General features: G+C 34.1%; 1 protein-coding gene across 15 annotated transcripts in view; it reads right to left on the bottom strand.

Moving 5' to 3' along the window:
• The window catches only part of LOC145242380 (striatin-3-like), a 416,873-nt gene that overhangs the window by 158,973 nt on the left and 231,452 nt on the right, over nt 1-26,448 (bottom strand). For all 15 annotated transcript variants that reach the window (XM_080105396.1, XM_080105383.1, XM_080105385.1 and 12 more), the window contains exon 3: nt 13,463-13,545. In XM_080105396.1, coding sequence (XP_079961522.1) covers nt 13,463-13,545 — 83 coding nt within the window. The remainder of the gene's footprint in view (nt 1-13,462; nt 13,546-26,448) is intronic.

Genomic DNA, 26,448 nt, shown 5'->3' with positions numbered 1-26,448 from the left:
TTCTTTGTGAGATGTCTCATCCAGTAGCTTGACTGTCATACTTCAGTTAAAAACTAGCGTTTCTGTCACGCTTGAGCTAAAAACTAGCGTTTCCGTCACGCTTGAGCTAAAAACTAGCTTTTCCGTCGCGCTCAAGCTTAAGACTAGCGTTTCCGTCGCGCTCAAGCTTAAGACTAGCGTTTCCGTCGCGCTCAAGCTTAAGACTAGCGTTTCCGTCGCGCTCAAGCTTAAGACTAGCGTTTCCGTCGCGCTCAAGCTTAAGACTAGCGTTTCCGTCGCGCTCAAGCTTAAGACTAGCGTTTCCGTCGCGCTCAAGCTTAAGACTAGCGTTTCCGTCGCGCTCAAGCTTAAGACTAGCGTTTCCGTCGCGCTCAAGCTTAAGACTAGCGTTTCCGTCGCGCTCAAGCTTAAGACTAGCGTTTCCGTCGCGCTCAAGCTTAAGACTAGCGTTTCCGTCGCGCTCAAGCTTAAGACTAGCGTTTCCGTCGCGCTCAAGCTTAAGACTAGCGTTTCCGTCATGCTCAAGCTAAAAACTAGCATTTCAGTCATGCTCAAGCTAAAAACTAGCATTTCAGTTATGCTCAAGCTAAAAATTAGTAGTTCTGTTACGCTCAAGCTAAAAACCAGTATTTCCGTTGCGCTTAAGCTAAAAACCAGTATTTCCGTTGCACTCAAGCTAAAACAGAGCGTTTCCATCGCGCTCACACTCAAAAGTAGTGTTTCCATCGCGCTCACACTCAAAAGTAGTGTTTCCATCGCGCTCACACTCAAAAGTAGTGTTTCCATCGCGCTCACACTCAAAAGTAGTGTTTCCATCGCGCTCACACTCAAAAGTAGTGTTTCCATCGCGCTCACGCTCAAAAGTAGTGTTTCCATCGCGCTCACGCTCAAAGGTAGTGTTTCCATCGCGCTCACGCTCAAAAGTAGTGTTTCCATCGCGCTCACGCTCAAAAGTAGTGTTTCCATCGCGCTCACGCTCAAAAGTAATGTTTCTGTTAACATTCAAGTTCCAAACTAGTATTTTCTTTGATCTGTTTTGCTTAAGTGAAATGATGTTTTCATCAGTTTGCCATGTTTAAGCTTGAAACAACTGTTCATCTGAGCATTTAGGCAGGTGGATCAACCAGCACCTGTTGCATTGCCGCTTTCTTATATCCTCAAGCTTGGTTTACAAGTACTCCCATGGAATGTGCTCCAATGAACTTACTGCTTTTGTATGACCCCCTACAAAGAAAAATCTGTAGACACATCTGACGAGCAGCAAAATCCAACCCCTTAATTGTAGAGATCGCTATATGGCACTTCCTGCTTCCCCGACCATCGACTATAACAACATGTACAAAGTTAAATGTCAGGTGAAGAAACATCTTGCTGCTCAAAATCCTATACAGTTTACCACCCCCATTAAATCTGGCTCTATCACTAACACTCCAGTATCAATATTTCTTGTTTAGGGACAAATAAAAAAGTAAAACCACAATTGGTTAAAGACAGAAACATATATAAACTAGGGTACAATGTTCCAAGGTTCACCTACTGATAACTAATCGAAATAGGCTCAATTTCATAAATTGTCTTTCTTTTTCTGGTGGATCAGCGCTTGTCAAGGACAGTTGATTACTCAAAAAATAAGGGTTAAAATGATAGTTGGTTGGACGATGATCACTATCACAAGAGGATTAGAAACAGTGGGCAAAATGACAGATTAAAAAGCCAAGTTTCTTCTGTTTGAAAGAAGCTGTAGGGATGTGAAGAAATTATCCTCTCACAGAATTGCAAAATCAATTTTGTACTTTATCAAGACAAGAGAAGGTGTTTGGAGTGGCAGCAAATGTGACAACAGTACTCTATCTTAACACGTATCTGACTCTTATACAGATATAGGAGTGAAGAACTTCCTGGAGCAGTAGAATGATCCAACCATTTTTCCAGCAACCTTAGAAGCTGTAGGGATATGAAAACATCATCTCCCATCGGATTTGGAAGTCAATTTTGTACTCTGTCAAGACAAGAGTGTTCCAAGCAGAACTCCTCATATATGGCAGCAGTACTACATCTTAGGAAGAATATGGCTTTTATATAGGTAGAGAATTGTATCAGGAGAAAGGTACTATCTAGAGTGGTAAAGGGATCGTTTTTGAACTTCTTTTCATTAGAATTCATGTGCAATAAGACATGACAGTAAAATTATTTTAAAGAACATCAATAGAATTTGATCGTATATAAATTTTTACTGTCATGTTCAATTCAATTTAAATTCTAGCGTCTGATGAATGGCAGTGGAAAGAATATCTTAGAAAACAATCTACTAAAATTCTTTAATTTCTTTTTTCTATATAATAAAGTGAGTTAGACTTTCGATTTTTGTCATCAATATGCTCCTTCCTAAATAATTAATATTTGGATATTTGGATAACCATTTTATTTTGTTGAACATTGGTCCATGTTCTTAAGAAAAATAAAATGTAATTTAAATTAATTCCTAGCAGAAACTAATTCATCTGATTGGATATTTTCATATTGTCGCCATTTGTTAAAAAATGCGTTTGTTCATTACAAACTCATTTCTCTTTCTTTGGAAGAGAAAAATAATATTTTGGATAAATAAAGAGACACATATTACAAATACACAAATATTTTAAAATATTGTACTTGTATTTTATTTCTTTAAATAAATCATCCTGATCTCACCTCTTCTCCATCTTTCAGAACGCTTCAAAAATTTTGTCAGAAGTGGGATATGAACCCACACGCACATCCATGGACTAGAACACTAATAGTTCTAGGTAAGAAATCACAGTCCCTTGAGTCTGCCGTCTTAGATCGCTCGAACATCCTGAATACATCTTGAAATAGACGAAATGCTGATGAATATATAAATAATCTTTTTTCTTTTTCATCTTGTCATCATATTGGAATATTATTTCCATAATTTTCATCATATATATGTTCAGTGTAATTTTCTGATAGCTAAATGGATCATTGTGAATTTTGGAAGATATCACCTATCAAACACACCAAGTAATACGAGTACATTATTATTTTTGTAGTTAACAATTACATATTTGGCATATATGTATATTTTTATGAAAATATTATGCATTTTTTAATATATATCTCAGCCAACCTGATGAATAACATTGCTACGTTACTTGCATAGCATCGAAACTTGCACTCCCACTTGACAACTTTTGAAATAAGTTAAATACATTACAAATTTACTTCTTTATTTTTTGGAAAATAAAGAATTTAAGGTTAAAAAGAAAAGCAAAAGAAATTATCATCACTATGTTCCTTCCTATTCATTCTGAATAGACACTTTATTTTGTTGAACATTGGTCCATGTTAACAAAAGTAAAATATAATTAGAGTTAATTCTTTCTGGAAAATAATTTATCCGTTTGGAAATTTCATATTGTAACCATTTGTTCAAAAATGCGAGATAACTATTGGTCCATTACAAACTATTCTGCAGAAGAGAAAAATAATATTTTTTTAAAATTGAAGGGCTCTTCTAACTCAGTATTTTTTTTTTTTTTTTTTTTTTTCTTTGGGAGACAAAATAAAATTTAATGAGGAAGAGGGTATAATTTATAAAAAAAAAAAAAAAAAAAAAAAAAAAAATGCAATTAAATACACTACTAAGGTTGGGACAGCTACTGTAATACATTTTTGCTTGTTTAAATCGCAATTATTCATTTATGTAGCAATACCAGACACCATAATGTTCAGCATTGGACAAGGCACACACTGCTACTTAATTTGACACTCAGTCTATAAATCAGTAATACGTATATTTCTCCTACTTCCATCAAAATAAAACTTATATAACTGGATTCACAATAAAATTTACTTAAAAATGGTATTTTAATATTTTTGTTGTGATTTGTATATTTAAAGAAATCGCTATTTATATCCAACTATTAATGGCGAAACATGCCTGCTGGCGGTAGACCACTTTTTGCAAATAAGCAGTCGGGGTGTGTTCACAGAAATGCTCGAAGCAGAAGTCAACGACTTTTCTAGTTGTTTTGGCTAATCAGGGAAAAGACTTGTCTTTACTATGGAATTTGAACACAACATGTACGTCTTTCCAGTGAAAAGTTAGAATATCTCAAAGTTGATGCTTTGAAGTACAAAGATAATTAAAGATAGAAATTGTGTTCAAACACTATTTAATAGCAAATATATTAATTTCTTTTGTCTTTAAATTTGAAAAGAATATTTTTGGAAAAAGAATAACCGACAATGAGTTTTTGTTTTTGTTTTTTTTGTTCTTGGTTTTGGAGTTGCAAATAAAATATCTCAAAGTTAATGATAAATAAAGATAGAAACTCTGTTCAAACGCTATTTAATAGCGAATATATTAATTTCTTTTGTCCTAAAATTTGAAAAGAATTGGATAAAAACTTTTTATGCACGAGTCAATAGAAGTAGTGACAACCGCATATAAACATGAGAATTTTTGTGTGCCGAGATGCACACGAATAAAAATTTGTAAACAAAACGTTCGTCAACTAACTTAAAGTATTCATTTTATTTTTGTTATTTTGAAAACATAAGTTTTTATTATGGAAAGGAAAAGAATATTTTTCAAGAATAAATTCTTTGAAAAATAATGGTAAACAATGACCGTGTTTTTAAATAAGTTAAAGCACACAAACAACTTATCCAGTTAAGTAAAAGAATAACTTTTATTAGGTTTGTTTTACAATCCACATAGGTATGAAAAAGTGGTCAAAAAACAAATATATAACAAATAAATGTTAGCAAAGGCAAGTTACTCTTCTACCTACCTCGATAAATTTTTGGTGTTGTAATTGTTTCTGTTCAAAAAACACGTAGTGTCAAGTGTTACATGAGAACAAGAAAAAATGGTTGCGATTTCTCTTAAAGTCGGACTTAAAAATAAAAAATTATACAAAATAGTGGTAGAAACGCACCCGATAATTGCCACAGTAGTTTGAAACCGTTAAAATGAAATTTAATTATCCTAATTAGTTTAATGTACTTGAAAACATAACTGTAAATCTGTACAAAATTTCCTTTCATTTGATATGCTATAAGCCATATTTTGTTAATAATTTCTTTGAATCGTGTTGTGATGGCCATCTTGGATTTCCTGGTTACCATCTTGAATTTTTCACAGTGTAATGATAAATGATAATGTGCATCAGAATAATATTTCGCATGATGATAAAGCCTTACCTCCCATTTTTTAAATTGTCTTTTATGATACTTCTACTTAAAGCCATTAAATTGAAACTTAATTATGCTAATTAGTTTAATGTACTTGTAAACAAAATTCTGATCTGTACAAAATTTCCTTTAATTTGATATGCTACAAGCCATATTTTGTTAATAATTTCTTTGAATCATGTCGTGGTGGCTATTTTGGATTTCTTAGTCGCCATCTTGGATTTCCTGGTCGCGATCTTGAATTTTTCATGATGTTATAATGGCAAATGATAATAATTCCTATGATGATAAAGCCTTAATTACCATTTTTTAGCTGTTTTTATGCTGTTTTTATACTGTTTTTAAAGCTGTTAAAATGAAACTAGAATATGCTAATTAGTCCGTAAGTTACCAAGTGAAATGGCCGTAAATAACGCCAACTGAACCTTCATGGTATTATGATAATATTTTCAAAATTTCATCATAATATCTTAAAAATATCTGAAGATACAACTTTTTAAAGATGGGTTAGTCTGTAAATTGTGCAAATTTCCTTCCATTTTCAGTCACAAGCTTATATGCATTCGAATAGGATTTGACTTCAAACAAAATGTTCAGTGAACCACATAGTTTTTGATACTTTGAATGGTCATAACTCCAGTTCTAATTGGCCGATTTAAAAAAATAAAGATATTTCTTTGTTTTTTATGCTCTTTTCAATAATGCTTGATTTGATTTTATTCGATCTAAAGGGGGAAAAAATGGTGTGGCGTTGCTAAGTATGTATTAAAAACGCAATCAGATTTTATCTAAATTTTTTAATCATATTTTAGATGGACTTGTATTGTTCATCCTTGGATTAAAAATGCATTTAAAAGATATGCAGAATTTGTCATTAACAGATTTAACTTTTCAACCAGCCAGGAAAATTTTCAATGTGCAGTTTGTTGGATCTACTTTGCAAAATAATTTAGTATTATTAATTTGATTAGAAGCTTTTGGAGTTTTTTTTGTTTTGTTTTTTTTAATGTAAAATCTCTTAATAGAATTGTATTCTGATAAATGACTTGTAAGTCTGTAGGAGAGGGTGTAAATTTGTACATTTTAATGGTTAGCTTTTTCACAAGAAAATCATGTTTATTTAATCAAATATGATATTTTCAAATGCCTGTACAAAAAAAAAATCAAGTGAAAAAAATTACTTCTATTTTTCTTTTATGGCTCCAGGCAATGCCAGGTAGCTTTGCTAGTACACAATAAAAATTAAACTATAGAAATGACGCAGCAGCAAAGAGCAAAGAACCGATAATTAGTAGACGACTGTAAATTATTATGAACCCATCTTTGGTAATTCTCGGAATCAGTCATTAAACGAGATCCCCCACCTCCATTTTTTTTTTGGGGGGGGGGTCTATTTCAGCAAGATGTCGAGAGTAAAACAGAAACCTGTAGCAAATTGGAAATCCGTGATTAGTGGCCAGAATGAGAAAGGAACTATTAAATTGAATAAGACGTTGCAAATAAGAACAAGAGCAACTATCAAAAGAACTGAGAATAAAAACGGATGGTGAATCATTGGCCAAATTGAATAAAAACACTCCTCCCCGCAGGCTGCTGCAGCAATGCAGACAACAAAGGAAATGGTGGAATCAAGCACAGTTTGGGCAGGAAGGTATACAGAACCACAGTTAAAAAGGTAATATCCATTACTTTAGTACTTAATATCATCATCATATTTGGTTTAATGTTTATTTTACATGCTGGCATGTGTTGAACGGCTTTAAGAAATTGATTTTGCTACTGACCAATCTGTAACTAGAACTTTATCCCTTTTTCTTTCATTCTTATCATTTCCTCTCATGTTTTCCTTGGCATACGCCTGTCAACTGAATCTGCTACCTCAACTGTTCTACATCTACAAACCATCCATTCTTTTAACGTGGCCATACAATCAAAGTCTCCTGTTCTGCACTCATCTCCCTATATGAAATACTAGTGGGGGTACCCGGCGTTGCCCGAGTGTTTGTTTCCGGGACGGGGGGGGGGGAGTTTTAAAAAATGTTATGGTAGGTAAGTAGGAAGGATCAAACCCGGAGTCATGAGTAAAAGTAGGAAAATAAAGTGTGGAGAAAAAAAAAAAAAAAAAAAAAAAAAAAACCATCTGCAACGTTAACAGTTTGGCCACCAAGAAAAGTCCATTCCAGTTGTTTAGGAAAAAAAAAAAAAAAGAAAACACTATGGTAGGTCGGCGCGAACGTAAAAATATAATGTGAATCGTCCAGCAACCTAACCACTACGCCACAGAGCACTGCAGCTTAGTTTAGTGATTTTAAATAACTTAACATGATAGAACTACGAAGCCAAACCGGTGTTCTCTTCTCAACTGTTCCTTGTGAACGATCCCCAAACGGTGTTAAGTGGTGGCAGGGGAAGGAGGAATTTTTAAGAGAGAAAATATTTTACCACTTCCATTGATCTTAACCGATTTTGGCCGTGACTTCTCAGCAGAAAAAGTATAGAAATCTAAGATTATCGAGGAATTTGAGAACTAATAACCTCAGATATTGTTCTGCCGTTTGTGCATAATGTATTTGCATGAAATAGCTTGATTTTTAATCCTATTAAGGTCAAAATCCCACGGGAAAAAATGAGTTCATTTTATTTATATAGAGATATGCGGAATACAAGAATGTGTTTATCTAATGTTAGCTTTGCTGACTCGCTATCACTTTTCAAAGTTTGCTAGTTGAAATATCTGTAATATTAATATAAAATAATAAACGTTTAATCCATAACTTTGTTCTAAACATGAAACAAAATGTTTCGTTTATCAAGATGGTCTAAAGCAGAACAAAAATTTAAGTATTTATCCCGAAATAAAACAATAGTGCATAACTATTTGTTGTATTAAAACCAAAACAATCATTAAATAATTGCAAATACTTAATTATAAAATATCTTTTTTCAAGACCAATATGTAAATTAGTTAACCTTGTGACTGATGTTGCATATAAATAAACAGTATATAAAAAAGACATGTAAAGTTGAATTAAGGTGTTTTCACTTTATCTTTAGTGCGAGGAATGAACCAAACTTTCTCATTTACCTAAGATGCTTATTTTCTGTTTATAAAAAATTCTGTTTTTTGACTAATGTTGAAAATGTTTTATCACTAGCAAAGCTACACAGTGTTGCGTGGCAGGCTTTATTTCTATATGTAGATTAAAGACAAACAAAATTAATTATTTAATTAATATTGCAATGTGAAAAAGGGCTCATCGTGTACTTAATATAGTACTTCAGTTGTAAAGTTATATTCTACTGGAGGGTGAACGTTCAATCCTCAGTGTGGACAGGTCCTGGATATGACCTTAAACTATATCTGATGATGAGGCCCCAGCTTGCGGGCTTTAGGGAGTGTGGAGCCACCCTTTAATTGGCATTGCTCCCAGGTCCACTCTGACCCGGAGTGGTAGTACCTGTTAGGGTCCCAACTATGGCTTAAATAGAAACCGATTAAAAAATATATATATATATATATTCTATTAAAAAAATTTTCTTCAAAATAACTGGATTCGGCAGTAAATAACCTGAAAAGGGTTGATATGCCGTAAAACAAAAACAGACAACCAAAATCAGTGCGGACGACACTCAAAATACATTTGTGAATTATTTAGGACTTCTACCCAATCATGACAGGTGAAATGAGAGCATGCTACCATTGTGGATTAAATCTGGGTACATACAGATTTTCAACGTCCACTTTCAAGGACTTTTCAAGGCTCCTTAAACTTTTTCGAGACCTTCTCCAGACAAAATTCAAGTTTTCACAACAAAATTTGATAAAGAATGATATAATAGACTAAAAAGCTTAATTGACAACAGGAAAAGTCATTTTCATTTATTTCATGAAGTATAAAAGGTAACACATGAAGTTCTCTAATGCGCAACAAAACTGGTCAACTATTTACAGCTTTCGTTCATTTTATGTTTAGTGCCAGCCATGTGAGATTTCAAGACATTTTCATTCATGCTGCTCAAAACAAATGCCTTTTTACATGCACAACAATTTGCCTATCGACAATCATATTTACATTCTCTGACCCACTTATATTTGGCCAACCAAGTGCGATTAAAATGTTTTCCATTGAAGATTGGTCTACACCATGTTTGTTTTACTTTAAAAATTTTGAATTTCAGGTATTGTGGGTACAAGAGTTATGACCCTTTATCACGAAACTATCTGATGTTATTATGGAAAACATCAAGTAGTTTTGTGATAAAGGGGCATAACATATGAAATAGAAACATGGAAAAAACAGTTTCCCTTTTTGCTGTTACTATTTTTTACCATCCCCTCCCCATTTTTAACTTGGATCATAAAAACATTGAATACATAAAATCAAAATAAATTAACATCATTGGAATGCTTATTCTATCCTCTTTCCATCGATGTATTTCTTTTAAAAATTTACCAACAAATAAAAAAGATATGACTTGTTGAAGCACATTATGTATGTAATATTGCCGATGCCCACGAAAATACAGCATACGCTTGTAATGCTAATATATATATATATATATATATATATATATATATATATATATATATATATATGTGTGTGTGTGTGTGAGCAACAGTTTGAGTTCCTGATGACAATAACATGTATATAATGGTTTATGCATGCCCATAGACTATCGAAACTGGTAGATATATAGTTATACATTTTTTACATGATTAAAACCTGATCAACACAAGACATGTGTAAGTTCCTATTAGTAAGAGAGAGAGAAAGAGCAAGAAAGAAAGAAAGAAAGCACACGACAGAGAGAGAGAGAGAGAGAGAGAGAGAGAGAGAGAGAGAGAGAGAGAGAGAGAATAAGAGAGAACTAAAGGAAGAAAAATTAAACTCATCCCAGAACAGTTGGGTCTCAAAAATTGTTTTATCTTCCCGCCCTGACCTGTCAGATGTTGACATTAATAACATGACCATGATGAAGGATATATAATTAAAAATTGCAGGTGAGAACTAAATGTTTTAAAAAAAAAAAGGGGGGGGGTGTAAAAAGTCAAATAGTTTGAAAAGGGACAAAAAGGGATTATTATTATTTGTACAATTTTCATTGAGAAAAGTAACTGCTGTCTTTTAACAGCAAATGAAGACAAAGACAATAAAGATTGAGGCAGGATGAAAAAAAGGGGGTGAAATACTTTTCTTTTTTTCTATAACATTAATCAAAATGTATTGCTGAATATATGCATCATATATGACCAAAGCAAAATAAGCTGTATTACAATGAAGTAGTAAAACAGTGAATTTATATTGACTAGACTAAGGAGTCAAACAAGCTGAAACATTTGAAGCAGAGAACAAAGCAGACAATTCTGAAGAACACAGGCCATAATAATATTTTTTTTTTTTTTTTTATTTTTTTTTTTTATTATATTTTCACCCCAAACAAGGCACATTGCCACTTTGGTGTAGGGGGCTACTATCAGGGGAAACATCTACTGGGGCACTATGTAGGGATTAGGGCAGCGAGATGTTGGTTCACGTTGCACTTGAACTTATGCATGTCAGTACAGTTGGGGAAGCAGTGACCTGGAATGGAATTCCAAAGTCTAGCAGTTCTGGGGAAGAAACTACTGGAGTAGAACGATCTTTTACATCTAGGGATCTCTACAGTGTGGGGGTGGGATTTTGCAGCTTGTCGGGTCTGTCGAGGGTGTTCACGTCGTGGGGGCACAAGTGCTTGCAGTTCTTCAGAGCATTCACCATTATAATACTTGTAGAACAGGCAGAGGGATGCAACGTTTCGACGATGGGACAGAGGCTGAAGTTTTGATGCCAGTTTAGGGCCTATCAGATTTGCGACTCTCTTTTGAACCCTGTCAAGGAGAGAGAGACTAGTAGCCGATGCACCGGCCCAAATATGACAGCAATACTCCATACATGGGCGAATAGTGGCCTTATAGAGGTACAGGATACTTTCGGGTGTTAGAAGTTTTCTAGCACGGTAGAGAGAGCCCACCTTCCTCGCAGCGGCCCTGGCAATGCCCTCGATGTAATTGTTCCAGCTCATGTTTCCTGTGAACGTTAGGCCAAGGAGCTTGAAAGACGTACTCTCAGCTAAAGAGTTGTTGGCCATTGCTATAGGTGGTAGATAAAAAAAAGACTGAGACTAGCAACATCACGTCTGTGAAAGAGCAAGAGGTTGCAGTTAGAAGAAAGGGAGGAGCCAATCAAATTAGATACATTTTTGCAATTTATCAAGAACCTTCAAATAGGACCAGCCCAAATATGACAACAGTACTCCATGCATGGTCCGAGTAGATTTGTATAGAGAATAGACTTGGTATGAGAACGTGCGATAAAGAGAACTGATTTTACAAGAAGCAGAAAGAGTCATGGATTTAATATATGAACGCCAAGAATTATTTGATGAGAATGAAAGACCAAGTTTTAGAGTTAATATATGGAGAGCACAGCCATCTCAGAAAGGGACACGCCTATGATTGATAGACAATAGGTGAGTGTTGAACAAAATAATCCATTTCTTTGAAATCAATTTGTAGATCAACTGCATACGTCAACTAATCTGAGGAAGATGAGTGAGAAACAATAACAGAAGATGGTAGTGTCATCAGCATCAATGTTAACCATAAACCGACAAATCTGTTCAGTTACAACAGTTAACAGATGAGTAGTTGAATAAAAACCACAAAAGTCACACTGAACATCACTAAAGAGGCCCAGACTTTTTATGTATATCATTGGTATTGTTCAGTAAAAACAATCTGACATTATATATATATATATATATATAATCTCCAAATGGCAGCATCCTCCAGTCTTGACAGACTATGGATACCCACTGTAAGGGTGACTGCTTGTGAAATTATTGTGGCAAGAGTTGCGCAATCTCCAACTACACCTATCCTGAGTCGACATTGTTGAATACCAGTAGCAAGTGATGGTTCAGGACGACTGAAAACAATGCCAAGAGGAAAGCACATACAGCACACCTAGAATTCCCAAATGTACACAACATAATTATATTGACACACCTGTTCTCATCAGATCACCAAAGTTGAGCAACATTGAGCCTGGTTAATACTGGATATGTGATTTTATATATATATATATATATATATATATATATATATATATATATATATATATAAAATAAAAATTACAATTAAATTTACCAAAATGATCCAAAATGGTAAAATTAAAGTATATTATAAATATTAAAGAAATAATATTTATAAAATTATCTCAGCCAGATGTAAAAGCTCGATAAAACCAAATAGGAAATAGAGCTTTTAACTTTCTTGAAGTTTTACATTTGGATTTTACCGTCACTAGATTTTTTTTATCTTCCACCAGACTATCCATTCATGTGTAATCACCTTTTTCTTCACTATATTCCCTCTGCTTCACTTTTTTTGTTTCCAATAAGATCTTTGACTTACTTGTTGTTTCATCAAATACTTCTGCATGCAAAATCCGATCCCGCATTTTGCTAATTCCTACCCTCTGATGAGAAGGAAAGTATTTCTTCGAAACTCCGCGGATTAAGGACTATCCATTTATCTAGTGTTTCCTTTTCAGATTAAATATGTTTTTAACTCATTTCAAAGTGTTTTTTAACATATTTTATTAACTGTTTGCTCATATATATATATATATATATATATATATATATATATATATATATATGTATATAACACACACACAATCATCATTAGGTTTTTTGATCACTCCTGGAGGAAGAGGAATCCCTTCATGGTTTCTTTCTGCCATATTTTACATTATATATATATATATATATATAAAGAAATGTAAACATATTCTGTTAAACATTGCATCTATAAACAATGTGATGCTTTTATTTTGTTTTTGTTAAAATACACCAAATTTATTTTTAACCAAGACTTTTAAAATAAAATCTCATTTCCAAAGCAAAATAATTTTTTCTTTTTTACCCTCATTGTCTCAGGTAAGCTGAAATTCAGACTTGTAGTGTGAAAGAAAAGTCAAATCATGTCCATTTGCATGATGAAACGATAATTTTGAATCAAGTTTTTTAAAACCTTATATTCTTTTTTATTAAAAGAAAATTTTATTCCAAAAATATCTGTTTAAAATGAAGTTTATTTTAAATATATATCTATTTTATTTACTATATTGTTTATTTATTTTAAATATATATTACAATTTAACTGGAATTATCTAAATGAAAGTTTCCAGATAAATTTATGTAAGAAATATAAACTTACCTTCATTTTTCTTATCAAATGCTGGTGGTTTTAGTTCATCTTGATTCAGATCTGTTCCATACTTTAATTTATGATACTTGGCTCTACAAAAAAAGAAAAAAAAAAAGAAAAATTTTACACTTGATGCCAATGGACATGATTAAAATGAAAAAATGCTTTCATTAATACGACTATGTTGCTCAGGATTGAATGAGGACTGGAAGCAATGCCAGGATAATTCGAGAAAGATTTTACTTCTAAATAAGCAAGGCTTGAGAGTCCAGTCTACCCTACTATTTAATTCATAACCCTAGGGAAGATGCATAAATTCATGTTTCCCCAAGAGTATTTGTTAAACCTGGTGCAATACCTTCAACAGAACTTGAATCCAGCATACCAAGCCCACAATTCATGCACGCACAACACCACAACCAAATAAACAAAAAAAGTATTATATTACTCAAACTGTTAGTCTCACATTTCGGCAGATGTAACTTCCGACCTTTTTCAGGTGCATCTTTTCAAACACTGAAAGCAATACAAAGTCTCAAACTGAATCCTTTACTGAATCCACTGGGTAGAGTGTTCCTGCATTCGAAAAGATACACCTGAAGAAGGTTGGAGATTCCATCAGCAAAAACGCCAAAGTAACATTCAAGATGAGAAAAGTAGTCTAAATAATAAAAATGATCAATCCTTATCTCAAAAATTTCTTTGATGCGTGTTCTATTTGGACATTAATATCAAGAGTAGATGGAATAAACTCAGAGAAATTATGTTATTACTAACTAGCAGAGTGTTATCATTGTTGGCTAAGGGAAGAGTCTATCAGTCATGTGTACACAGTGTGATGAGTTATGGAAGTGAAACCCACCCAGTGAGGGTTGAGGACATCAGTTGCATGACAAGAAATGATATGAAAATGATATGATGGATGAGCAATGTGAGTGTTCAAGACAAGTTTGATCTGATGAGCTCAGAGGAAGATTTAATATATACCATATAGTGAGATATGTACATGGACAGGAGACTTTGTTGGTTTGGTCGCCTTGAAAGAATAGATGAGTGTGCTTGTAGGTGTAGTTAAGGTAGTAGGATCAATTAAGGAAAACATGAGAAGTGATAAAGATGAATTTGAGAGTAAAAAAGATAAATAAAAACTTGGCCAAATGTACGATTAGTTTGGAAGTCAATTTCTAAAAGTAGTACAACAACGAACGTTATACTGATGCCAAAAATGATTAAAATATTAGAATGCTTCAAAGTATTTGAAATAGTGGTGGGACGATTAATCGGAATCATTAACCGTAAGAATCATGTATTTTGGGGGAAATCAGAATCGCATCGTTAAAAATACCTTAGATGCTTGTACATCATATTAAATATGTTAGATGAATATGTTGTTAGCAATAAAATAGTTGCTATGATTTATTTTTAAAAATTATTTAGACTGGAGTGGCTATGATGATCTGATAAAATGGAGCATTTTTTATTAATCACTGAAAAATATAATTCAACATGGTTAAAAGGGAGATAGTTCCTTTGTACCTTAAAATTATGTACCTTGTCAACAAACTTTTTGAACGAGATTTATCTGCCCTTGGCAAGAGACTGAGGCAGGATTTATTGGGCTTTAATAGGTCACACGATCAAAACACACAAAATAATGAATACTACCAATTACAACAAAGCTATCATAATTTTTTCAGTTGTAAATTTATTCTTTTTTTTTTTTAAAAAGAATCACCACTTATTAAGGCACAGAGGCCACTCAAGAATAAGGGTTAAAGAGTATATAGTAGTCAAAGGGACAGTATCATAGTAATCGTTAGAAGTGTCGATTTGGTAAATTGGATTACTTAAGGGGAACGGCTCATCAAGAACTTGTTTACGTTGGACTTGAAGACAACCATATTGTAATCAGCTGGAAAGCAGGTAAACGGATGAGAGTTCCACAGGTGTGCAGTTCTAAAAAAGAAGTTTTGTTCATGGAATCTACGTTTAGGTTTAGGCACAGATAAAGTGTGGGGGAAATTATTGATAGTGTTTCCAGCTAGACGAGTGTTTCTCATGAAAGTTTGGCAAGGGGGATCATAGATTGGCGCTCAGATGGGTACTTGCCATGAAAATAACGATAAAGCAGAGACAGGTTCGCAACGTCTCTTCCGTGAAAAAGAGGTTGCAGGGAAGAGAAAAGGGCATCCACCACTAGGCTACGAAGTCTATTTTAAACTGTCAAGGCAGGATCTTTAGAGTAGCTTCTACCCAGATGTGACAGCAATACTCCATCCTTAGACGTACCTGGCTCTTATATAGGTAGAGAATTGCATCAGCAGGTAGATATCTACTGGACTGATAGAAGGATCCCACCATTTTTCCAGCGACCTCGGCAACGGATTTGATGTATGTGTTACATTTCAGATCAGGAGTAAAGGTCAAGCACAGATGCTTGTTAAAACATGGAGCCTCCCCAAGATGAGAGCCATTCATTTCAATTGATGCCAGATGGGGATCAGAACATTGATGATGTAAAGGTAGGAGCTTGGTTTCAGATGCATTAAAAGTAATCAACCCCCCCCCATTGTACCACATGCTCAAAATCAGAGGAGAGAGAATCAGAGAGAATTTGGTCATTTACGGTTTTGATGTGCTGCCATAGATGGTAGTGTCATCAGCATAAATGTCTACGAATGATGTAAGGATGTGATTTGGAAGATCATTAATGTAGATCAGAAGGGACTCCAGTATTAATACTATGAGCTGATTTCTATCCATCAACCACTATTCTTATGAACCTATCAAAGAGAAATGATTTAATAATTGAAAAGATATTTCCAGTTATACCATAGCTGGAGATCTTGTGAAGTAGACCTTTATGCCATACCCTATCAAAGACTTTTGATATGTCAAGAGCAATTGCCCTAAAAGAGAAGCTTCTGTCATTATATCATTCATCACCATAGAACCGTTTCATCTATTTATTTCTTTATATTTATTTATCATCTGTCAACCACAACAAAAGGAAATAACTCATTATTTAATTGAAGAATTTAAGTGTTGTCTTCCTTACAACTACCATTTTATTTCTTTTTCAGTATAAGTTTAAAATACGTGAAAACAAACAAGAATGAAAAAAGCTTCACTGCATTCCAGATAACACCAGGTGTATATCTATATCTCTATAAATTTGTGTTTTTTGTGTATTGATATTCATATTAAAAACCCTTTTTGGTATTTATTTTAAAAGAAAACAAACTTAGTTATATATGAGTCGTGGAATTGTATTCATCTGCAAAAGATCTAGCTAATTTGCATATTCTTTTAAACATTCATTTTAATTCCATATTAGGTTTTTCGGTTTTCTTATGGGATGATCATTTTTAGTTAACTATTATGTGTAAATTATATTCATGCAGATATTCTACATGATTTATACTTGCATAATATTTGTGCAAAAACACAACCTGTTTCTCTCTCTCTCTCTATATATATATACAGTGATGATCATATTTATTGGCACGGTAAAATAAAAGTTAAATTTTGTCTAATAAATTCTAAAAAAGGGATTAAATTAAAGAAAATAACAAAGTATATTATGTATTTTTAACTGGCCTTTCCGATGCAGCAATCGGATTTTAGAAAAAATAAATAACAAAGGAACAACAAACATAATTGCAAAAAACCCTTGTTCAAAATTATTGGCACGGCTTTGTTTTTCTTTTAGTATCAGTATAATATCAATCAATTTCCGGTTTACGTGCTTTCTGAACTTTTTTATAGCCATATTATGCTTGTTTAACGCTAATTCAGTGAATAATTTTTTTCAGATAATTTTTAGATAGCGATTTATTTAAACTATTATAAGTGACTAAATTATAATTTTCAATCGCCATGGTTAAAACTAAGGAACACAGCGAAGACGTCAGGAAGCTTGTTGTAGCATGCCATACCAATGGGGAGGGCTATGATAAGATTTCAAAGAAGCTAAACCTTCCCAAATCCACTGTTAGAGCCATAATAAACAAGTTCAAATCGCAAGGCCACGTTATGAGTTTAGAGGGTAGAGGGAGAAAAAGGATTCTTTCCCCAAGAGATGAACGGAAAATTGTTCGACAAGTAAAACAAAACCCAAGGATCTCTGTTGGGGAGATTGTTGATGAACAGAGCACCTCTGGAGTGAATGTATCTCGACATACAGTTGGTAGAGTTTTGAAGAGAGCTGGTTTAAAAGCATGTCGTCCGAGAAAGACTCCCTTATTGAAGCCTATGCACCTGAAAGCAAGGCTAGCCTTTGCAAAACGTCATATTGATAAAGATGTTGCATTCTGGAAACGTGTTCTATGGACTGACGAAACGAAAATAGAGTTATTTGGCCATAATAAAGTGTCTTATATTTACAGAAAATCTGGCGAAGCTTTCCTGCCTAAGAACACCATACCCACAGTGAAGCACGGTGGAGGCAGTTTGATGTTTTGGGGATCCTTTGCTGCCTCTGGACCAGGGCGACTTGTTAAGGTCACAGGTAGCATAAAAAAGGAAGATTATGTTAAAATATTGGATGAAAACCTGAAAGACTCTGCTAAAGAGCTCTCACTTGGTCGTCGTTGGTGGTTCATGCAAGATAATGACCCAAAGCATTCGGCTAAACTGACTAAGAAATGGCTTGAGGACAATCATATTAATGTTTTGGAGTGGCCATCACAAAGCCCAGACCTTAATCCAATTGAAAATTTATGGAGAACATTAAAATTGAGGGTAATGCAAAGGAAGCCTAAGAATCTTATTCAATTGGAGGATTATTGTCAGGAAGAGTGGGCTAAAATTACTACTGAAGAGTGCAACAACTTGGTTGTAAACTATGAAAAGCGACTGAGGAAGGTAATCAAGGCCAAAGGCTATACAATTGATTATTAAATAAATCGTGCCAATAATTTTGAACAAGGGTTTTTTGCAATTATGTTTGTTGTTCCTTTGTTATTTATTTTTTCTAAAATCCGATTGCTGCATCGGAAAGGCCAGTTAAAAATACATAATATACTTTGTTATTTTCTTTAATTTAATCCCTTTTTTAGAATTTATTAGACAAAATTTAACTTTTATTTTACCGTGCCAATAAATATGATCATCACTGTATGTATATATATATATATATATATATATATATATATATATTTATTTGTTTAAAGATTTTTGCCTACAAAACTCCTGTCAGTTTTTGGTTTACAGACATGAAACTTAATTCGGATTCATAGAAAACTTTATATTGAGGTTTTAGAAAATTGGTGCAAAAGTGTGAAAATTAAAAAAAGAGGAATTTGCCAAGTGAAGGTTGAACGCCAGCTTAACGAATATGCATGCATAACGTAATAGATATTGGTTCATGTTTTAATTTCTAGTCTTGCAAACATGTCTTCATAGCTCAGACATTAACATCAAAGGAAAAAGTAAATCGTAAGCTAAACGTTTTTGTTTCGATTCTCAGTGGTGGCACACGAGTGATTATTTCTTTTTACTTTTTAAATAATTACTCTTTATTGAATCCAATATAATATTTTATTAAATAAGAAATCTGCATCAGTAAAAATATCATATTTAAGCATGTTTTATGACCAGGCAATGCTAGTATATAGATAGATATAATTTTTTTTTTTTTATTCTTTCAAAAGTTAATTTCATTCTGAAAACATTTTTCTTACATATTGTCTTAAGAAATATTTATTATCAAGAACATTTTTTTTTTTCACATAAAAAAATTGTCAAAAAATTTATTGATAGTTTTTCCAAGAAACTGAAGCAAACTAAATGGAATTTGAACTAAAGTGGAAATGGGAGGAAAGAAAAATTGTGTTGATGTAAAAATTGGAAGAATGGAGATACGAACCAATAAGATTTTTATTTTTTTACATTTATATCCAATTTCTATGTAAAATGTACCAAGTTGGTGTTTCCAAAATGCACTTAAGTCATTGTAGTTTCTTTTTTTTTTAGTTTTATTTGTTTGTACATCTTTAAATCCAACGTAGACAACTTCTGTTATTTTGTTTTTAATTTACAAAGAGTTATCCTTCCTAGTAACTGATTTTTATTTTTAGGTAATTATTTTAAAATGTTTTATGCTAACAGCTTTAGACTAAATAATTACAATAATAAATTGTAGCTAAAATATATAATTTTATTGCCAATAACACTGTACAACAGGAACAAATTAAAATCGGTTAGTCAGAAGCAAAGTTTGATTTGACAGCTATAATGCTACTTGGGTTTAACTTTGAAATCCAACAAGACAATTTTATTTTTCTTACAAATTAAAATATTGGTTTTAAAAGAAAGCTTTTGCATGAAAAAGATTTTATGTATCTCCAATTTTTACTGAAAAATAACCTATCCAATGTTGCTTGAGTGCAATGAAGTCATTTTAGTTTTGAAATTTGCAGATTTTCAAACTTTAGGTAGACAATTTTTATTATTTTCTTCAATCATAAATAACTGATTTTTATTTTTAGGTTATTATTTAAAAAGAGCTTTCATATTAGTAAGCATTTGGGTCAGACCAAGTCATTTTAAAAATAAATTGTTGCTGAGTATGTTATTAAACACGGTTTTACATCAAAGTTTCACTCTCCTTAATAGACCTAACTGAAGAACCGCATTTACTCGAGTTTGGAACAAACAAAAATTGACAGAACCAAAGTTTGATTTTACAGCTTAAATGTTATTTAGGTTTGACTTTGAAAATCCAACAAGACAACTTTATATGTTGGATATTTTCTATTACTGTTTGCATTTTCTCATAAATATAGACATGCATGCACATACTTCCTATTTACTTGTATTGGATTCAACCTTCTTAACAGATATGAAAAGGAGGTTATGCTTAACACAACCAACAAATGGGGGTGGCGCAAAAAGGAAGAAAAGGTTAAGAGATCATAAGCAACGTTTCGGTGTCTGCCACAAAGTCTACCAAGCCACAGGAAATTTTAAGAACTTTGTTCTGCTGTAATTAAAAGGCGCTAAATGGTCAGTTATGAAGTGTGTGCAAGTGTGTGCGTGTGTGTTCAAATGAACAGCAGCATAGAATATGTTATCAGGAAATCATGCTCAAACTCCAGCTGAAAAGATATGAGTCTATCATGCCATTCAACTATGTGAAAATACTGAACCATAAGACACAGAAGAGCAAATGAATTCTAAAAACTATAGAAAAATAATTATTCTATTCATCAATATGCCTCAGAGGCCACAATAAAAATATTTCTTTATTAAATTAGGTTGGTACAAATATACATTGATTTTAAAAGTTTCATCAGAAGATAAGATCTTTCTGTAATTATTTTTCTTGCAACATGTAAAGGTGCGTGTGTGTCTGTGTGTGTGTGTGTGTGTGTGTGTGTGCGCGCGTGTGCGTGCGTGTATGAGAGAGCATTATTTTGATCATTCAAATTGCTGTTCTCATCTCGAGCCTAATTTTTTCATTTTGGTTGATGTAACCTCCAAACTTATTCAGGTGTCTCTTATGGAATCCAGGAATCTGGGTGGAATTCTAAACTAAACCCTTTATTTAATTCACAGAGGTGACATCCTCTCATCTTTTCAGTCATGACCAGATAGGAGTAATTCACAAGTATATTCTTAATATTGCTTGCACTGTGGACTGAATCTTCAACATCCAGAAGAGTATCACAACTAAATTTTATCTAATACTTTATCTGTTACACTACAAGTCCTTTCAGATTCACAAGTTTGACAAAAAGATTCCCAAATTCAACAAGACATACCGGAAGAAGGTCAGAGATGACATTGGATAAAGAGTTGTGCAAACTACACTCAAGATGAAAACAATAGTTTGAATAATCCAAATCATGTAAATTATCTTCATCTCAAAAATTCAGAAACATACATGTGTTAGCTTCCAAGATTTTTATTACTAGGATAGTTATTGCGGATAAGTTCTGTCAGCTATTTAAATATATAAAATGATAAATGTATTAAAAACACTAAGAAATAAATCCAATTTCTAGCTTTTATGTAGAGGAAATATTTGCAACAGACAACAGGAGAAGTAGTGAAAGGTAGGCTATTAAAACTAATTGACAGCTCGTTAGTCTTGGATGATTATCTAGGTAAAGGATCAAAACCGAGTAATAGGAAATCCTTAACCAGATACATGGTAACACACAGAAGAAAATCAACATAAAATTTGAGACCTAAATGATTACTGGTCATCTTGCCTTGGCACGTCACTAGATTATAATCATGGAGGCTGAGAGTGGTACTCGTGTGGTACAAGTGTTTGTCAGTGTAATCCACTAACATATATATACCTCCGTGATCTCATCTGTCACTCAAATATATCAAAAATCTTATGGCGATGAAGGAATGACAAAGTGTGAAGATATAATCATGGGCACAGACTAAATACTGCATATAAGAAGCATTTGCGCAAATAAGGTATGCAGTTATTTGGGCAACTCTCTGTCCGGCTCATTAATCAAGCAGTTCAAGACAACACCTGCATTACATGGTCTTTTTTAGAGGCACAGATTTGAATTCTGTAAGAGTCTCATTCTTCACTTTGCAATTTTTTTTTATTCCTAGCCCTGTGGACTAAATTGAACACTTAATGATATTACAATGCAAACATGATCACTAAAAATAAAAACATAGTTATAATATACTGTTGAAAGTAAATCAGAATCTTCAGATCTTGTGACCATTAGAGATGCGTATGCAAGAATATGATAGGTAAAGTAAATTTCCACATCAGGTTCACAATTAGTATGGAATTTTCCATTTAAGATTAGAGGAAGATTATGTGTCTTGGCTGTGCTGTCACTAACACCATAAGTAGATGTGTGAAATTCATAGATACAATCACTCTTTTGTTTAACCAACCAGAGAGATCGTTTGGGTTTTGAATAGCCGATTCCTCCTGTTTTATCCTTATGCTTGTATAATCAGAAAAGCAAATAAGACACCAAACAGATTTTAAAAGTCCAATTGAATTTATTGATGCATTTAAAAATATTTTTTTACGTTTATTACATGATTATTGAGAAGAGTGCAGGCAAAGAGAGAAAAGGAGATGGAACGCTTGGTTGACACATCAGCACTGAAACCTGACCAGTAGATCTTGTTAATGAATGCACCATTGGAATCCAAAAACAATTGACCTAAATGTGTAAAATTAGAAGCATAATTTTCGCCTTAGCCACAGTGAGCAACTCAGCCAGTTTGCTTACAAAAACATTTTTTTCAATGCAGAATACGATAACATTAAACTGCAAATAAAATAGTATTTTACGTTTCATATAAAAATTCCAGGAATTCAATTGATTACGTTATGGATACAGTAAGTTCTATACAGACTAAACAACAGTGTGCCGATAGATTGTTTATTTATTTATAAAGAAACCTTAGAAATTCAATTTTAAGATAATGCAGAAAACTTCGAAGGTGACTTTTGAATGAGACATTATCTGGTGAGAAGATAATGATGGCTTCCATATCATTTTATGTTAGATTTTAAATTTTAAGAATGTCATAAGAAAACATACTTTACAAAACAAAACCAAGTAGACAAGGTTATCACATTTAGACATTTACATAGATCTATACTAATAAATGAGACATCCAACGAGCTATACTATCTATACTCCTATAAATTTGAGTTTTTTTGTGTATTGACATTGTTGTATTCCAAGTGATACGTTACTTTCTCTCTCTTCTACGCACCTCAATGTGCCAATGCGTTTCAAAATGTCTGCCACAAAGCAACGCCACACTACAACGCAAAGCAATGTGTCAAACAAAATCTTCCCCAACTCCTCCAAGTGACCTGCTTTATGGAGCCCAGCACACCTCATTTGTATGCGTGTAGTGCGACTTTGCGAGATCGTTCGAGACTGTGTGTGTTAAAAATTCATGGACGCCATCTTGGATCTCTTTTCATCCTAATCAACAGGAAAGACAGTCATGATTACATTTGAAAGGTAGGCTGTTCCTATTTTCCCCACACTCCCGCCTGATCTTATGATCACAGAGATGGCAGGGAAGTGGTGATTGCCTCTGCCAGGTGCTTCTTCGAAGGGGGACGATGCAAGCCTCATCTTCACGTGCGCTCTCATCCATAGTCTGATGGTCGAGGAATACTGTATCTCCTGGGAGGCTACTGACAGCTGAGTCACTGCTTGATGGGGCTGGTGCAAACCAGAGTGATGGCCTACTGGCCTCATACCCAGAGTCACTTCCTTAGTCCAGTGGTGGCTACAACTGTGTCGCCGGCCACAGGTTCCCTGACATGATGGGGTACACCATCAACCAGAACCGAGTATTACTTTTCCCCAAACCCAGTATTGGTAGATCGCGTCTGCAGACGCTGTTGCTAGAGAGACACAATCCTTCAGGATGATGTTGTATTGGTACACAGCTGCCAATATGGTGCCCTGCTTCCTGACCGCAATTCTTTTGATGCTGCGATGGCTTCTCTTAGCAATACCATTGCCAGATGGCACATAAGCACATCATAGTCACAGCCGCACCCTCCACTCCTCTAGGAACTGCCTGACCTAAAGGCTGCAGAAGGCTGGGTCATTGACCATCAGTACCTCTTCGGGCGCGCCTCTTTCAAAGAACACAGATGACAGCTGGTGAATAATGTACAAGGAGTCTTGGCGTCCAAGTGGTCTCCAGACTGCGAAACACATAGGTCCACAATCGATGAGGGTGAGGAAGTGCTTGCGATTGTAATGTGTGATATCCACGCCCACTCTCTGCCACATGCCACTCACTCTCAACTGCCTTCTCTTCTACTGTATCAGAGCTGGATCGCTTGATTGGCATGCCTCACAACTTTTCACCTCTCTCCTGACATCTGTCTTTCCTACTTCTGGGTCAATCATCCTGGCAAAATATAGGGTCCGCTTGATCCCAGGGTGCCTGCACTACCGATGAATCTCCATGATACAATCCACATCTACATTACATGCGACAGCTGCACACGGTTGTTGCAGAGTTTCAGAACCTCTCTGGGTATCAGCCACCATCAGCGCATCTGCTCTGTTGATTGCAAACCTGATCGACGCTATGTCTACTGTCAGGTTGTACTCTTTGATTGTCTTGACCAGGGTGGCGAGCTGTCTTCGTATTAACATTTCACTCGCTGCTTGTATGGTCAGCCATGCTCTTCCAGTCAATGCATCGGTTATCCACCGATGAATGCACACAGAGTCTGTGATAATATGTAGTACCCTGGTTTGCCACTAAAGCACCAGGTTAACTCCCTTCAATGTGGCATCAAGTTCACCCAGGTTTATGTGCCTAAAATTATTCTCTGGCCGAAGCCAGCAGGCGTCTTCGATAATGAAATTATCAGCTGTCTCCCTAGGATGTAACTCGCGTTCTATGAACTCCTTCCATGCGGCAACCAGATCTAGTGCAAATGCTGTGTAGAGGGCATTTTTGATGCAGGCGAAGTCCACCTTTTTGTTAGTTAGCTGCTGGTTTACAGCATATGCGCCCCCAGTAAGACGCATTGAGACCACGCATCCCAGACGCTTCACACCGTTGAGCTGGCATATCAATTCTGCCTTTTCAACCTATTCCTGTACTGACTGCTCAGCGCTACTGCCATCAAACAGGGGAATTGGCTTGGAGTCAAGTCCTGATGACACGCTAAAATAGCTTGTTGTAAGAAGCATATCCCAAGTGATACGTTTCTTTCTCTATTTTCCCCACAGATATTCTTATTAAAAACCCTTTTTTCTATTTATTTAAAAAAAAAAAGTACAATTTTGGAATTATCTGCAAAACATCTAGCTAATTTGCATATTCGTTTAAATACTCATTTTAATTCCTTATTAGTTTTTTCGCTTTTCTTATGAGATCATCATCTTTAGTTAACTGTTATTTGTAATTATATTCATGCAGATATTCTACATGATTTATATTTGCATAATATTTGTGTAAAAAGGTTATAGTAAACATAAACCTGTTTCTATATATATTTATGTATGCATATATATATTTGATTAAAAAATTTTGCCTACCAAACTCCTGTATACAGACATGAAACTTCATATAGATTATTCAAACCCATGAGAAACTTTATATTTGGATTTTAACTGGGAAAAATTAGTGCAAAAATGTGAAAATTAAAAAAGTGGAATTTGCCAGGTGAAGGTCGAACGACGGCATTATAAATATGCATGCGTAACGTAATAGCTATCTGTTCATATTTTAATTTTTAGCCTTGCAAACATGTCTTCATAGCTCAGGCATTAACATCAAAGGAAAAAGTAAATCATAAGCTAAACGTTTTGGTTTTGATTCTCGGTGGTGGCACACGAGTCATTTTTTTTTTTTTTTTTTAACTTTTTAAATCATTACTATATATTGGATCCAATATAATATAATAATACGAAATCTGCATTAATCGAAATATCATATTTAAGCGATTTTACGACCGGGCAATGCCAGGCAGCCTGCTAGCCTATACTAATAGATGAGAGACATCTAACAAGCTATACTATCTATACTAATAGATGAGAGACAATTACTGGAGAGGGAACAAGTTTCAAAAATCTCATCTAGAATTACAATATTTGAGACAGAATCAATAGTATACAATAAAATATTACTTCTACCTAGTCATAGCTGGTGAAACAAAAACAAATTACCTTTGTGGAATAAATAAGTCCAGTTCAAAATTCTGTATAAATTCTCAGAATTTGACTAGGAACACCTGAAGAAGGTCCGAAATTACATTGGTCAAAATTGTGAGAATAATATCCAAGACGAGAAGCATCATCCGAGTTATTCAAATATCACAAATTATCAATCTTCACTGACGCATGTAGATGATGCCATACTTGATGTTAAAACTACTCTCATCTACCTGGGTGATATGTTGAATGCTGGTGGTGGTTGCAAACTTGAGAGCACTGATCACTTGTGCGGCTTTGGAAAACTGCTGCCAATCGTTGCATCTATGCACATTTCTTTGCAAA

Source organism: Euprymna scolopes, chromosome 21, assembly GCF_053919585.1.
Source record: "Euprymna scolopes isolate OS-2025 chromosome 21, ASM5391958v1, whole genome shotgun sequence".
NCBI lineage: Eukaryota > Metazoa > Mollusca > Cephalopoda > Sepiida > Sepiolidae > Euprymna > Euprymna scolopes.
Note: the sequence above shows the minus strand (reverse complement) of the source record. Positions and strands in the feature narration are given on the sequence as shown.